The 16037-nt window shown below is 43.8% G+C and overlaps 1 protein-coding gene across 2 annotated transcripts in view; it reads left to right on the forward strand.

Moving 5' to 3' along the window:
• Positions 1–16037, forward strand: part of GALNT2 (polypeptide N-acetylgalactosaminyltransferase 2) — a 184869-nt gene that overhangs the window by 91938 nt on the left and 76894 nt on the right. For both annotated transcript variants that reach the window (XM_055587909.1, XM_055587910.1), the window contains exon 2: positions 6033–6126. In XM_055587909.1, coding sequence (XP_055443884.1) covers positions 6033–6126 — 94 coding nt within the window. The remainder of the gene's footprint in view (positions 1–6032; positions 6127–16037) is intronic.

The following is a 16037-nucleotide window of genomic DNA, read 5'->3' on the forward strand; positions in this document are numbered from 1 at the left end:
CTGTGACCGCATGCAGTTCCCGGGCTGGGCCTGGGGTCCCCTCTCCCGCCCCTCTCCCCTCCCAGCTTGCTCACTGGAAGTAGCGCTGGGCCCCGTCTGACCTTCAGATGGCCACAGCCCCGGCTGCCGTGTTGCTTCGTGAGAGACTGTGGGCCAGAAGCAGGCAGATCCTTGGCCTTCTGACGGTGTGTGAGGTATTAAGTGTTTTTTCCCTAAGTTACTAAGTTTTGAGGGGATCTGTTTGGCAGCGGCTGGTAACAACAAGAAGTCACCCCACCCTTCTGGCTGTCCCCCCACCTGGGACATGAGGGCTGGCCTAGGGCCCTTAGCAAGGTGGTGGCTGTCTGCTGAGCCTCAGGGGTCGCCTGACACTGGCTGCTTCCCACCTCTGTGCAAGCCCCCATCCCTGCTCCCCCTTGGCCCAGCCCCCCACCACCAAGACTGACGCTTTGTCTCAGGCAAACACCAAGCCCACGTTTTATTTATTTCCTCTTATTTTGAAACAGAGACAGATCACATTGGAAATATAGTGCAGAAAGTTATTTTAATAGCTAAGCCTATTTATCCTTAATTTTCATAACTATTCAACAAACCCACCTATTGGATTTACTGTTTCTGAAACTGATGTCGTTTTGTTAAAAGTCATTGCTCCTTTATCTACTTAGAAATAGGATGGATTTTGGCTGCCATACTCTTTAATTATGGTAGATAAATAGACATTTTTCAGTTGTTTATTTTCATTTGATCTCACTCCTGGCCTGATTTAATTCCACTTGTGTTTCAGGCAATAGACTGCTTCTGCTGTATGCATTTGTAAGAGTAATGCATACCTTGAGCTTTTGGACTGAAAACTAACCAAATTCAAGTATCTAATAGTAATAACTACCTGCCAGGTAAGTCAGTGAGGAGGGCAGGAGTTAGTGTATGCAGTATCTGGCCAAATGCCATCTGAAAAGGGAGAGAGTCTCAGTGCCCTGGTCAGTGCCTTCTGCATCTTTCTGGTGCTGCATGTGAGTGTATCCAAGGTTTCATCCAAACGATGAAGTCATGCCAGGCCAGTGGCATCCCCTCAGTCTGGTCAGCAGAGAATCCTAGTCCTTGGGTCCCATTTCCTGACAGAATGTCGCTTTCATTTAGAACCACCAAGCTCGCCTGGTGTGCCTGTATCTGCAGCATCTTCCGTGTGTGGATGAGTCATTACATAGTCAATGTCAGCATCCCTCTTTGGGCAGGAGGAGCACAGCAGAGATGGAGCTGCATCCTGGGAAATAAAAGCAGACTTATGGGTCGGATCACAGGCTTTGGATTCTCTGCAACTTTTGGCCCAGCCAGCATCAAACCACATCATCACTCCACTAACCTGAGCAGTTTATGCTTGTCACTGCAAAGAGGATCTGTCTGTCCATGCGTCATTTTCACCGGTGGCACATCCTGGATACCAGCAGATCCTGGGTGAAGGAGCCACTCTGATTCTATTCAGTGCGTTTCTGTTTTTAAATAGAGCCTCCACTGATGTGTGTATGTCTTATGATATGTGTAAACGTATGAGGGGGATGGTTGTAATGAAAGGTTTCCTCTGGAAAGTGAGCAAAGCCAGTAAAATTAATCTGAGTAAATAGAGTGAGGATTTTTTTCGATTGCATTTATTATTGAGCAGTTACCCTAAGACTACCACCATGCTGGGTGCTATGGGTACAAAGAAATGTGCTGGAGACCACCCCCATCCTTTGCCTTGAAAGGGCCTGTGTTGCTTTTAGGTATTGACCATTAGTGGATTATAGGCAGGACATGTGATCAAGTGCTCATACCTGGGTCTGTTCCCTGGGACTCCCAGGGGCCCTCCAGTGCCTTAGCCCCACATCCCCATCTTCAAGGAGGCAGGCTTCTTACTCAGACCCCACCAGCAGCAAAGCAAAACCGTGGCCAGAACCCGGGGCTCTGGCTCACAGGCCAGGCCTCATCTCAGCACGCCATGTGTCTTGGCCTATCCCTGGCATGCCAGCCTCTCCTGCCACCCTGGACTGTGTCCTCACTCTGGTCGCCTTCCTCCCATCTTTTTTTCCTGCTTGTGGTGTCTTGGGGTAACCCAGCATCTCCAGGACAGCCCCCTCTTCCTTCCTAGTGCCACCCCTGCCCTACCCTAATGACTTCCCCACGTGTCTTGTGGATGACTGTCCCCGTGCTACTTCCCTCCCACCTGCGGCCCCCCAGCAGTGCCCCCACCCCAGCCGCCTCACCTTCTGGCCTCCGGGCCCGTCTCCCACCCCCTCCAATTCCTCCCTCACCACAGCCAGAGCGACATTTCCACAACACAAGTCTCAAATCTCCTCCCTGTCATTCTGTTTCCTCGTTTTTCTTGTGGGGTCTGGTCTGGACTCTGCTGAGGGGCAGCGGCCCCAGGCACGGGTCACGATGGCCCCAGGTGGGTGTCCCTGCACCCTCGTGCTGTGTGCGCTAAGTTGCTCCAGTCGTGTCCAACTCTCTGCGAGCCCATAGACTGTAGCCCACCAGGCTTCTCTGTCCGTGGGATTCTCCAGGCAAGAGTACTGGAGTGGGTTGCCCTCAGCCCTTCCCAAATGTCCAGCAGCAACATGGGGTGGTGACAGCTGTGAATGGGCAGACCTGCGGCAGGCAGTTGTGTGGGCGTCATCTCAGCCAGTGGCTCCGATGGGCCAGCCCGACCGAGAGGACTTTTCAGTGCCCTGTCATGTCCTGAGGGGAATAGGAAATGCACTGTTTTTCTCTAGTTTTGACTGTTGTGGTGGTAGAGGGGAGCTGTCTTCTCTAAGGGTGGGGCACAGGGAGGTTTGAGACTGAGCTCTGGGCTGGACTCCAGCCTTGCAGTGTGCTCTGACTCCATGATTGGTGCCTCAGCCTTCTTTCTCATCAGTAGACTGAGACTGAGGATGGACATGTGGGCAGGGTCTAGGATGGGCTTCAGCCCCTAGCAACTGCCCTGTGAGTGTTAGCGGCCGAAGTGCTCCTCCTCCCTTCCCTTCTCCCTCCTCTTTGTCCCCTCCTCCCCCTCCCCACCCTCCTCTAGGAGCAAGTAGTCAATGTGGTGATTTGTACTTTTTGACTTTGAGTGCAGGACTAAACCGAAGAAGGCGATGGCACCCCACTCCAGTACTCTTGCCTGGAAAATCCCATGGACGGAGGAGCCTGGTAGGCTGCAGTCCATGGGGTTGCCAAGAGTTGGTCACGACTGAGCGACTTCACTTTCACTTTTCACTTTCATGCACTGGAGAAGGAAATGGCAACCCACTCCAGTGTTCTTGCCTGGAGAATCCCAGGGACGGGGGAGCCTGGTGGGCCGCCGTCTATGGGGTCGCACAGAGTCGGACACGACTGAAGCGACTTAGCAGCAGCAGCAGCAGGACTGAACGGTCCTTTGTGGATGACTCCCTAGAAACGTATTCTTGGATTTTTGTGACACTGTGAGAATCGGGCTCTTGTAACTTGGTTCCAACTGGGCCCTAGCCGGCCATCCCCTCCTGCTTTCTGAAGGGCCAACTTGAGCTGCTTGCCCGCTGTGTAACCTGGACAGTGTGCTTAACCTCTCTGATCTTCTGTGTCCCTGTTGTTGGATAGGACTAATAAAATGGCAGACTTGTTGCCAGGATGACAAAGTATCCTCCTGCAGTGCCTGGTGCGTAGGTGCTCGTCAGTGGTGCTTAGCATCCCGTCCCCTGCTGGGACTTTGCGGTACCCTCGTTATATAGTCGGCCCTCATCTTTGGCCTCAGTTCTATGGTGGGCTTGGTTCGTTGCCACATGGCTGGGATGAAGCGGGGAAGAGTAGATACAGGTCAGGGAGTTTTACATACGGACTAGTCAATCTCGTTTGTGCGAAGAAGATGATGTTTATTTTCTAAGAAAACATCGATGGTTGACTTACAAATGTTGATTTGGTGAACATTACAGCATGGTGGCCGCACCAGCAGCAATTCACTTTTTGTTGTTGTTTACGTTTGATTTTATTCAAGTACAAGGTTAAATGGTATGATTGGTTAGCCAGTGTGTGTAGTAGGCCTGATGCCCGTGGGAAAAAGTTATTAGCCACAAAATGTTACCACCAAGCTACAAAACAAAAATTAATAAAGCTCAATTAATTAAAAGTCTACACAGTATGATTCTGGTAGCTTCATTACTTGCTGGATTTGGTATTCACATGTCTCTTTATATTGTGAAGGCAGAGAGAGGTCAGATTCTCTCCCTGGCAGTTGCCAAGATTGTCTTGAAATCTTTGCCAATAGTAAATTGAAAGTTTATTTATAATCAAGTAATCTCAAAAGTCAAAATATAAATATCCTTCAAAAAATTTTTTGCAGCAAAAAGTATTTAAATGGAGTACATGCTGTGCGTGCTAAATTGCTTCAGTCGTGTCCAACTCTTTGCAGCCCTATGGACTGTAGCCTGCCAGGCTCCTCTGTCACATGGGATTCCCCAGGCAAGAATACTAGAGTGGATTGCCATGCCCTCCTCCAGGGGATCTTCCTGACCTAAGGATCAATCCTCCGTCTCTTAGTCTCTTACGTCTCCTGCGTTGGCAGGCGCGTTCTTTACCACTAGGGCCACCTGGGAAGCCCAGACGGGGTCCAGATGCATTTTAATTCATTCGTTACAGAATGGGCTGAAGTGAAAGTCACTCAGTCGTGTCCGACTCTTTGAGACCCCACGGACTATACAGTCTTTGGAACTCCCCAGGCCAGAATACTGGAGTGGTTAGCCTTTCCTTTCTCCAGGAGATCTTCCCAACCCAGGGATCGAACCCAGGTTTCCCGCATTGCGGGTGGATTCTTTACCAGCTGAGCCACAAGGGAAGCTAGGATCTTCAAAAGTCATAGCACTTGGAGGCCTGAGAAGGCCTTGTGATAAGTGGGTGGTACGTTCCTCCCCCACGATCCCTCCTTTGCTGGGATAAACCAGCTTCATTAAATCTCAAAAGCAACTGAAGGACAAGCTGGCCTCCAGAGGAGGAGGCTTAGGCTCAATTACTCTAACTATTCTACCTTTTGAGTAAAAATGCAGCTTACTGGCAGAGCCAGTTGCATTTAGGGAAACATGTCTGATTTGGCCCAGCCCCTGAGAATTACTCTTTCTGCAGATCTCACTTTACGTTGTTTAGAGCCAAAATTTGTCTGGCGGTCACACAGTCCTCGCTGGCTGGAGGAATGCTGGCTGAACAAATCCAAGCAAGACAGGCTGGGTTTCCCCTGAGGGAGACGGCATCCTCATAGCATCTGCTGGGGAAATGGCCAGTTGGTGATGGCTTGGCCCACAGATGTCTGTCTGTGTGGGAGGATTACAAGCCATGGGGTATTGCTGATTTGGGGGTGTATACAGAAACCTTACGGTATTCACAGAAACCAGGTCCCAAGTGGTTGAAAAATATATTTAGCTCTGTGGTCATGAGGTTGTTATTTAGCTTGATTAATATTGATAGATTAGAGTAAATTGTTTGTGCAGATGAGTTGAATAAATTCTGCCAGAGCTTCTATCATCTGGTTTTACATTAAGCCCTTAATTTGTAGCCCTATTAGCCAGAAGGAAAGCTCGGCCATCCTTTCCCCTCCCTCCACTATTATTCAGTAGAATTACAGAAATCATTTAATAATCTCTGAGCCTGGTTCAGTTGCCCGAGGGAGACTCTGGTCCTATGGTACCCTTAAGCTGTAGAAGGCATCCTGAGAGCTACCCTGATTTTAATGGCTTTGATTTAGCCACTATTGAATTCTCTTATTTAATCTAGTTTCCCTGTCTCCCTTCTCCACCCTCCCGAAGTCTCCAGAGTATTTCTTTCAATACATAAGTGTTATACATAGCAAATGGAGAAAGAAAAGCAGGTCCCACACTTCTGTCCTTGGGTCTCCACCACTGAGCAGGTCTGGGGTGCGATCCTGTAGATGGGAGATGTCACCTTGCTGTGTCCCCACCGTCCACTTGCCTAGAAAGATTCACTGTTTATTGACCTGATGAATGGAAGTGTGCTCCAGGAACCTGTCAACTCATTTGGTGTCTTTTCTCTCCCAGGAGGACTGGAATGACATTGACCCAATTAAAAAGAAAGACCTTCATCACAGCAACGGGGATGAGAAGGCACACAGCATGGAGACCCTCCCTCCAGGTACGGCAGCCGCCTCCAGGGCCAGGCCAGCCTGGGCTGCTGGTGGGGGCGGGGGTGGGGGGGGGGGTGCGGACCTGTCTTGCCCCTAGTGAATGAGCTGGATGTGGCATTTGGAGCAAGTCTCCTGCGGGTAGAGAATGGATTTCGCAAGGCAGTGGAGACACTACCCTAGAGCAGCATTCTCCTGCCTTCCTTCAAGCCCCAAGTGCCTTGTGAAATGACTTTACTGGGAGGTGACCAAAATTTCTTGAAAGAAAAAAATAGAATTAAAAATAATACACGATGGTATGTATCAGTTCACTGATTTTTTTTAAACAAACTTAATTTTTTTTAGAGCAGTTTTAGGTTCTCAACAAAACTGAGCAGAGTGTACAGAGGTTTCCATATACTCCTCGCCCCCATACACAGGCACTCCCACTATCAACACCCCCGCCCCCCACAATGGGACATTTGTTAAAATCAATGAACCAACACTGATACATCAGAATCACCCAAAGTCCGTAGTTTATTTTAGGACTTTCAGTACTCTTGCATGGAAAATCCCATGGACAGAGGAGCCTGGTAGGGTACAGTCCATGGGCTCGCTAAGAGTCAGACACGACTGAGCGACTTCACTTTCCCTTTTCACTTTCATGCATTGGAGAAGGAAATGGCAACCCACTCCAGTGCTCTTGCCTGGAGAATCCCAGGGACGGGGGAGCCTGGTGGGCTGCCGTCTATGGGGTCGCACAGAGTCGGACACGACTGAAGCGACTTAGCAGCAGCAGCAGCAGCATGGTGTTCTCTATTCAGTGCCATGCATGCAGCACTACAGGATCATATACAGTAGTTTCACTGCCCTAACAATCCTCTCTGCTCTGCCTCGTCATCCTTCCTTCCCCCAAGCCCTGGCAACCACTGGTCCTTTTACTGTCTCCATGATTTTTGCATTTTCCATAATGTCATACTTGGAATCAAATAGTATGTAGCCTTTTCACATTGACTTCTTTCACGTAGTAACATGCACTGAGCGTTTATCTATGTCTTTTCATGGCTTGATAACCCTTTTGTTTTTATTGTGAATAGTCTGTTGTCTGGATGTATCAATTTATTTATCCATTCAGCTAGGAAGGACATTCAGAAGGAGATCATGCTTGCTTCCAAGTTTGGCAGCTATGAATAAAGCTGCTATAAACATCTGTGTTCAATTTTTTGTGTGTAGACATAAGTTTTCAATTCATTTGGGTAAATACAAGGATCATATGGCAGGAATACACTTATAAGAAACTGCCAAACTGTCTTCCAAAGTGTCTGTACGATTTTGCACTCCGGCCAGCAGTGAATGAGAGTTCCTGTTGCTCCACATCCTGAGCAGCAATTGGTATTGTCCCGGTTTTTAGTCTGGCCCTTCTACTAGGCTGGAAGTGATAGCTTATTGGCAGGTGCGTTCTTGGCCACTAGAGCCACGATATGTTTATTTGTCACATGTACAATTTCATTGCGGAAATGTCTGTTTAAGTCTTCTTCCCACATTGTAACTGGGTTGTTCATTTTCTTAATGTTAACTTTTAAGAGTTCTCTGTGTATTTTGGATAATTGTCCTTTGTTGGATATATAATATGCAAACACTTTGTCTGTGGCTTGTCTTCTTAGTCTCTTGATAGTGTCTTTCTCAGAGCAGAAAGGTTTAAGTTAATGAGGTTTATCTTTATCAGTTCCTTCACAGAGTATACCTTCAATATAACTAAAAAGTCATTGCCATATTCAAGGTTACCTAGATTCTTTTTCCTGTGTTATCTTCTAGGATTTTTATTATTTTGTGTTCCATATTTAGGCCTGTGATCCATTTTGAGTTAATTTTTGAGAAGAGTTTAAGGTTGTAGGGTCTGTGCCTAGAATTTTATTCCTTTCATACAGATATCCAGTAGTTCCAGTATTAGTTATTGAATAGGCCATCATTGTTTTGTTATTGCCTTTATTCCTTTGTCAAAAATCAGTTGACTATATTTATGTGGGTCTGTTTCTGAGCTGTCTTTGTTCCAAAGATCTATCAGTTTATTCTTTCCAATACTACTTTCCCTTTAGATTTAATCTTGAAGTTGGATAATGTTTGTCTTCCAATTTTGTTCTTTCCCTTTAATCTTGTGTTGGGCTTTCTGGTTTTTTGTTTTGCCTTTTCATATAAACTTTAGAATTTGTTGGTACTCACAAAATAACTTGCTGGGATTTTGATTTAGTTTGTGTTGAGTCTACAGATCAAGTTAGTAAGAATTGACATTTTGACAATATTGAGTTTTCCAATCCATGAACATGGAGTATCTATCCATTTATTTAGTTCTTTTTAAATTTTTTTCATTAGAGATTTTTGGTTTTGGTCATATAAATTTTTGTGTCTATTTTGTTAAACTTGTACCAAAGTATCTGTATTTTGAGGGTGCTAATGTAAATGGTGGGAGAAGGCAATGGCACCCCACTCCAGTACTCTTGCCTGGAGAATCCCATGGACGGAGGAGCCTGGTGCGCTGCAGTCCATGGGGTCGCTAGGAGTTGGACACGACTGAGCGACTTCATTTTCACTTTTCACTTTCATGCACTGGAGAAGGAAATGGCAACCCACTCCAGTGTTCTTGCCTGGAGAATCCCAGGGACGGGGGAGCCTGGTGGGCTGCCATCTATGGGGTCGCACAGAGTCGGACACGACTGACGCGACTTAGCACCTTAGCACCAATGTAAATGGTATTGTGCTTTTAATTTTAAATTCCGCTTGTTCATTTACTATAGGAAAGCAATTGACTTTTTTTTTAATTTTTTTTTATTTTTAAACTTTACATAATTAGTTTTGCCAAATATCAAAATGAATCCGCCACAGGTATACATGTGTGCCCCACCCTGAAAGCAATTGACTTTTGTGTATTTATTGTATATCCTGCAATTATAGCAAGGATTGTTGTAATTACTTAACAGTTCCAGGGATTGTTTTTTTGTTGATTCTTTTGGTTTTTCTACATAGATAATCATGTCACCTGCAAACAAAGACAGTTTTATTTCTTCCTTCTCAATCTGTATTATATCTTTTGTTCTGTTTTCTTGTCTTAACTGCATTAGCTGGGACTTCTAGTATGATATTAAAAGGGAGTGATGAGAGAAGACATTCTTGCCCTGTTCCTGATCTTAGAAGGAAAGCTTTTTGTTTCTCACCATTAAATATGATGTTAGGTGAAGGTTTTTTTAGATGTTCTTTATCAAGTTGAGGAAGTTTCCCCTCTGTTCTTAGTTTGCTGAAAATTTTTATTGTGAACAAGTGTTGAATTTGATCACATGCTTTTTCTGCATTTGTAACTATGATCATGGGATTTTCCTTCTTTAACTTCTTAGTGTGGTAGATTACATTAACTGATTTTCATATATTGAACCAGACTTGCATACCTGGGATAAATCATATTTGGTCATTGTGTACAGTTCTTTTTTACACATTGTTGGATTCAACTTATTCATAAGAAGTATTGGTTTAATTTTTTTTTTCTTGTAATGTGTTTGTCTGGTTTTGTTATTAGGGTTAACACTGGCCTCGTAAAATAAAGTATTCTCTCTGCCTCTATCTTCTGGAAGAGACTATAGAGAATTAGTATAGTTTCTTCCTTGAATGTTTGGCAGAATTCACCAATGAATGCAGCTGGGTCTAGTGCCATTTGTTATAGGAGGTTAGTAACTATTGATTCAATTTTTAAGATAGATATAGGCCTGTTGAAATTGCCTATTTTTTCTTGTCTTAGTTTTGGAGATTATGTCTTTCAAGAAATTAGTCCATTCATCTAGGTTATCAAATTTGCAGGCATAGAGGTGTTCATAGTATTCCTTTATTCTCCTTTTAACGTCCACAGGATCTGTATACTGATGTACCCTCTTTCATTTCTGACATTCTAATTTGTGTCTTTTCTCATTTGTTCATAGGTAGCCTGACTAGAGGCTTATTGATTTTATTGCTCTTTTCAAAGAACCAGTTTTTAGAATTCTTTCCCATTTCTTAGCTTTGTAATTTTTATTCTTTATTTTCTTTTGTTTACTTAGGATTTATTCTCCTTTTCTAGTTTTCTGAGGTAGAAGCTTAGATGATTAATTTCAGATCTTTCTTCTTTTCCATATTGTATTCAATGCTGTCATTTTCTTGTCATGCACTGATTTCACGGCATTACACAAATTTTGGTAACTTGTATTTTCATTCTTATTTGATTTGGAATATTTTTTAATTTCACTAAGATTTGTTCTTTGACCTATGTATTCTGTTCCTCCTTGCAGGTTTCTTAGTTTCTGTATCATGTGTTTTAATGCTCTTGTTAGGCACACACACATTAAGGATTATTATGTCATCTTATGTATTTCCCTTCTTTATTCCTGGTAACTTTTCTTGGGGTGAAGTTTGTTCTGTTTGAGCTAATACAGCTCCTCCTGCCATCTTTTGATTAGTATTTTTTTCCATCGCTTTACTTTTCATTTATATGTGTCTTTAAAGTAGATTTCTTGTACACAACATGTAGGTAGTTGGGGCTTGTTTTTTTTATGCATTCTGAGAGTCTGTCTTTTAACTGGTGTATTTAGATCCTGACAATGTAAAGTAATTATTATAGAATTGTACCAGTGTCTGCCATGTTTGTAATTCTTGTCTGTTCCTTGCTCTTGTTCTTTGTCCTTTTCTCTTCCACTCTTTGTCTGCCTTTTGTAGTTTTAATTAAGCATTTTACATGATCCCACTTTCTCCCTTTTTTACATTTTATTACAGATAATACAAGTTTAATTTCAGACAACAATATCCTGCTTCACAGCACAGGTATCTAACAGTAAAATGTTATGAATCTCTCCCCCCATTCTTTGTATCATTACTGTCATTCATTTCACACATGTTAGTCATATACATAAATGCATATATAAGCATACAGAATCAAATATATGATGGCTATTATTATTTTTGAGCAAATATATCCGTTAGGTCAATTAAGAAGAAGAAAAGAAAAATTAAAGTTGTAAATTTACCTTCAATTATCCCTTCTCTGATGCTCTTCCTTTCTTTATAGTGATCTGCATTTCTGACATAAATCATTTTCCTTCTCTCTGAAGAGCTTCTTCTAACACTTCATGCAAGGCAGGTCTACTGGCAACATATTCCCTCAGTTTTTGTAATTTGAGAAAGTCTTTATTTCCCTTTCACTTTTGGAGATTTCACAGGGTCCAGAATTCTAGGTTGATGATTTTTTTTCTCTCAACCCTTTAAATAGTTCATTGTACTCTCTTCTTGCTTGCATGGTTTCTGAGGAGAAGTTGGATGTAATTCATATCTTTGTTTCTGTAAAGCTGTTTTTCCCCCTGTGTCTTCTTTCAAGGTTTTTTCTTTATGATTAATTTTCTACAGTTTGAGTATGCTTGGGTGGAGTTTTTTGTATATATCCTGTATGGTGTTCTCTGAGCTTGCTGAATCTGTGGTTTGCTGTTGTAGTTAACATGAGGAAATTTTCAGTCATTATTGCTTCAAATATTTCTTATATTCCTTTCTGTCTTTTTTCTGTAAGTGGAACCACTTATACCTCTTACACCTTTTGTAGTTATTCAACAGTTCTTAGGTATTCTGTTTTGCTTTGGGTTTGTTTTTTTTTTTCCTGGTCTTGTTTTTTAGCTTCGATTTTTATTTTGGAAGTTTCTGTTGTCATATCCTCAAGCCCTGAGGTCATCTCATCAGCCATGTCCAGTCCCCTCCAAGTCATTCTTCATTTCTGTTAGTAGTTTTGATCTCTACCATTATTTTATAATTCTTTCTTAGAATTTTTATCTCTTTGCCCATGGTATTCATTTTTTCCTTCATTTCATCTACTTTTTTTGTTAGCGCTCTTAGCATATTGATTATAGCTGCTTTAAATTCCCAGCCTGATAATTCCGACATCCTGCCGTATGTGAGTCTGATTTGGGTGCTTCTCTTCAAGCATTCCTTTTCCTTTTCAGTGTGTCTTGTAATTTTTTTCTTAAAAGCCAGATACGATGTCCTGGGTAAGAGGAGCTCCCATAACCTAGCCTTTGGTGCCATAGTGGGCAGGTCTCAGTCTCCTAGTGAGCCTACACCCCTAGCATCTATTTCACAAATGCATCTCAGCTTTCCTCCCACTCAGGTGGAACAGGATAGTCAGAGTCCCTGGAGTTGGGTATTTCCCTTCCTTCAGATTGATTAGGCTCTGATAACAGCCCAGTTGGTCAAGTTCTTGGGGGCAAGCCTTACTAACAACAGATGGTGGTTTAGTTAAGTCATATCCAGCTCTTCCAGCCCAAATGGATTGAAGCCCATCTGGCTCCTCTGTCCATGGATTTTCCTGGCAAGATTACTGGAGTGGGTTGCCGTTTCCCACTCCAGGGGATCTTCCTGACTCAGGGAACGAACCCACATCTTCTGCATTGCCTGTGGATCCTTTACTGCTGAGCCACCAGAGTGCGCCTTCTCTTTCAGAACAGCTCCTTCCCCTCCTCCACTGGAGGCATGAGGGGTTCTATCTCCAGTAGTCACTCTGGGAAACCTGGTTAAGCTCCTGGAGGTAAAACTCACGGGAGTGTGGGGACCCCTGACCTTAGCACTCGACTCATCCACAGCGAGCCTCCAGTTGTTCATCCTGCAGCTCAGGTTTCCTCCTCAGGCTCTGCCTCCCCCCGGTTGCTGCTCTGGGAAGTTGTGATTCTCTGTATTCACCAGCTGGTCTCCCCAGTTTTGGGAGCAGCAGTTTGCCCTGTAACTTCACTTCTCTGAGCAATCTGAGAGGACTTGTTGGCTTTTCAGCTTGTTTATCTGTTGGGTTAGAGTAATAACTTACAAACTCCTGAAAACAGGAAGTTAGTGCATGAAATTTTGCTTTAATAGTGACAGAGAGTTTGATTATTAGTGTTTCTTTCTGGGACACTGTCAGTCCAGGGAGTCCAGGCCTGTGTAACACCCAGCACAGGTTCCAGCTGCCCTCAACTTGGGAGCTTGTGTGTGCGTTAGACATCTGCATTAGATCTGCCCCCTCTCTCCCCACTGAGTCAGAAGCCCCAAACACAGCTCCTTCCTATGTGAGACAGGCTTTACCTGTGTAGTGGGGAGCATCTGAACAGAACAGTTAGCTAATAAATGTTTCTTTATTATCATAATAGGATGTATTTCTGCTGTGTGGATTAATGAGAGATTTCCTGTGGGTTGTCTTATATTAATAAAACCAAGTGTTCTCTTGGACTTTCAGGCATACTGAAGAGAGAGGGAGAAGCTGTCTTCAGGATATGTCCTACATGTAACTACTTGCTACAGTCTGACCCAGTAGTTAAAATCGATGTGGCACTGACCTGAGTTTCTTGTTCTTAACTGTTATACAGTTGATTTCTTTATCTTTAAAGAGATAGGAATGTACTGATTCTCCTCTTTTTTGAAATGTTACTAATAACTTTTGATGAATGCACCAAATCCTTTTATTTTGCCTTTAAAGGACTTTATCTTCCTTTCTTGTTTAAAATGTTTTTTCTTACTCATCCATCATATGTGTGATTTTTTTCCTTTAGAAACTATTTTGTTATGGTTAAGAAGTATATTTTCTCCGAGAATGATGGGCATGGACAGAATTCTGGGTCTGCAAGGAACCACTGGTCACAGCACTTTGCACTCTCTGAGTAGGTTGTTTGGGAATGCCGTGGCTTCCTGTGTTCTAGGTGTTGGATGTCTGGCAGATGGGAGGAAGGCGGTGGCCCACAACCTGGTGACTCAGCCTGGCCCACTGAGAGATGCAGGAGCCAGATGTAAGATAGCAGTGATGCCCTGAGGCCACGGCCTCCAGTGTTCTTTAACCACACACCCCGTAAGCAAAAGCATTTCAGGTCCAGGATGGAGGACTTTTGCCCTTAGATTCTTTTTTTTTTTTTTTTTTTAACTGCTTTACTAAGAAATTTTAATAATCAGGTATCACTATTGAATTTTATCAAACATCTCATTTATAATTTAGAATATTCTTACCTTTGACATATTATTATGGTAGTTACAGTACTAGAATTCCTAAAATAAGCCGCCCTTAGATTCTGTGACCATCGTTTCTACTTCATCATCATGTTTTCCAGCTGGAAGCACTGGATTTCTTTTTTTCAAATACTGATTTCCGAAGTGTTTCAAATAGAGTATTTATTCATCAGTTTTTTGTTTTTTTGAAAATCTGTCTAATGGAGATAAGTTTTATCTTTTTTCTCTGGGTGCAGAAAAAGCTTTGGGGTTTGAAAAATCAGTTTCTGTTTGTAATTCTCCCTCCTGTATCTCCTTCTCTTGTCTCCTCGGCATCTCTGATCTGATTGGTGAGACTGGTTGGCAGGGTAGCAGGTGACACAGAAGGAACAGGCCAGTTGCATTTGAATGGCCGATATCTGGCTTTGAGGGTGGCTGTTGGTGGAGGTTCTTGCCCAGGAGCTCCCATCCTTAGAAGACATGCCTTCTGAGAGCAGATTTTCTTCTTGCTTTTACAAGACCTCAGTGTTACTCTGGTGTTCATTGGAAACCTCTTGTGAGGGGGTGAACCTTGGAGAGTGGGTATGGAGAGTGTGGAAAGGAGAGTCCTGGTTAGGTTTTGGGGTATCTAGGAGGTCCTTCCCATCCTTGGCTGGATCTTCACCCCACCCCTCTCACCTGCTGCTGGTTCATCACTGGAGACACTTGATGTCAAAAAGCAGAATTTACGTTCATGTAAAGATGAATGAAATGGGAATGGCGAAGTGTGTAGCAGGTCTTATCCTGGGTCTGAGTTGCCACTGATGCTCACATGTTTAGCGGTTCTGCCTCCCAGGGAAGAGCAGTAAGGTAAACCAACTGTGTGTGTATTTGGCACATACGATAAACTCGACTTGAACTGGGATTTTTCAGATTGGTTAGATGACCTTGAATAGAATTGGCTGGAATGTCCTGTGTACATTTTCTCAAACAGCTTTTACAATGCTATGTTTCAGGGTCAGGAGGACTGCTCCCCTGACCTCTCCTCCTCCTGAGGGATTTCATGGGTTCCAACATTGTGCTTTTTTAAAAAAATCATGTTCAAATATATATAACATAAAATTTGCCATTTTAACCATTTTGAAGTACAGAGGTCAGTGGCAATTAAGTACATTCACCTTGTCTGCCACGGCCATTTCCATCCACCTCCAGAGCTTTCTCATCTTCTCAAACGGAGACTCTGTCCCCCATTAAACACTGACTTCCCATCCCCTCTCCAGCCCCTGGCAGCCACCCCTCTCTTCCAGGCACCTCATAGGTGGAGTCACGTGGTATTTTTTCTCCTGTGACAGGCTTGTTTTGCTTGCTGCAGCATCCCTGTGGCAGATAGCGTGCGTCAGCGTCTCCCTCCTTCTCAAGGTTGGACAGTCCTCTACTGCCCCTCTGCACCTGGACGCCATGAGCCACGTCCTCTGGTAGCATGTGGAGCAGCCAGGGGACAGCTAACACCACGCGGCTCCTGCGACCCAGGCCTGAGGCCCCAGGGTCTGCCCAGTGTCCTCGACAGGAAAAGAAGTAGCTTTGAGTATCCCTAGAGAAGTATTTTAAAAGCAAATAACCTCAGTGGCTCAACAGTAAATAATCTGCCTGTAATGCAGGAGATGTGAGTTCGATCTCTGGGTCAAGAAGATTCCCTGGAGATGGAAATGCCACCCCACTCCAATATTCCTGCCTGGAAAATTCCATGGACAGAGGAGCCTGACAAGCTGCCAGGAGCATGGGGTCACAGAGTTAGTTGGACATGACTTAGCAACTAAACAACAATGATGTTTCCTTTTAGAAATTTTAAGAAATTCAGAGAAAATTTAAGAAATTCAGAGAAACAAAAATAAGAGCATTGTATTCACATATAATACTATGCTATGCTATGCTATGCTAAGTCACTTCAGTCGTGTCCGACTCTATG

Source organism: Bubalus kerabau, chromosome 1 (genome assembly GCF_029407905.1).
Source record: "Bubalus kerabau isolate K-KA32 ecotype Philippines breed swamp buffalo chromosome 1, PCC_UOA_SB_1v2, whole genome shotgun sequence".
Taxonomy (NCBI): Eukaryota; Metazoa; Chordata; class Mammalia; order Artiodactyla; family Bovidae; genus Bubalus; species Bubalus kerabau.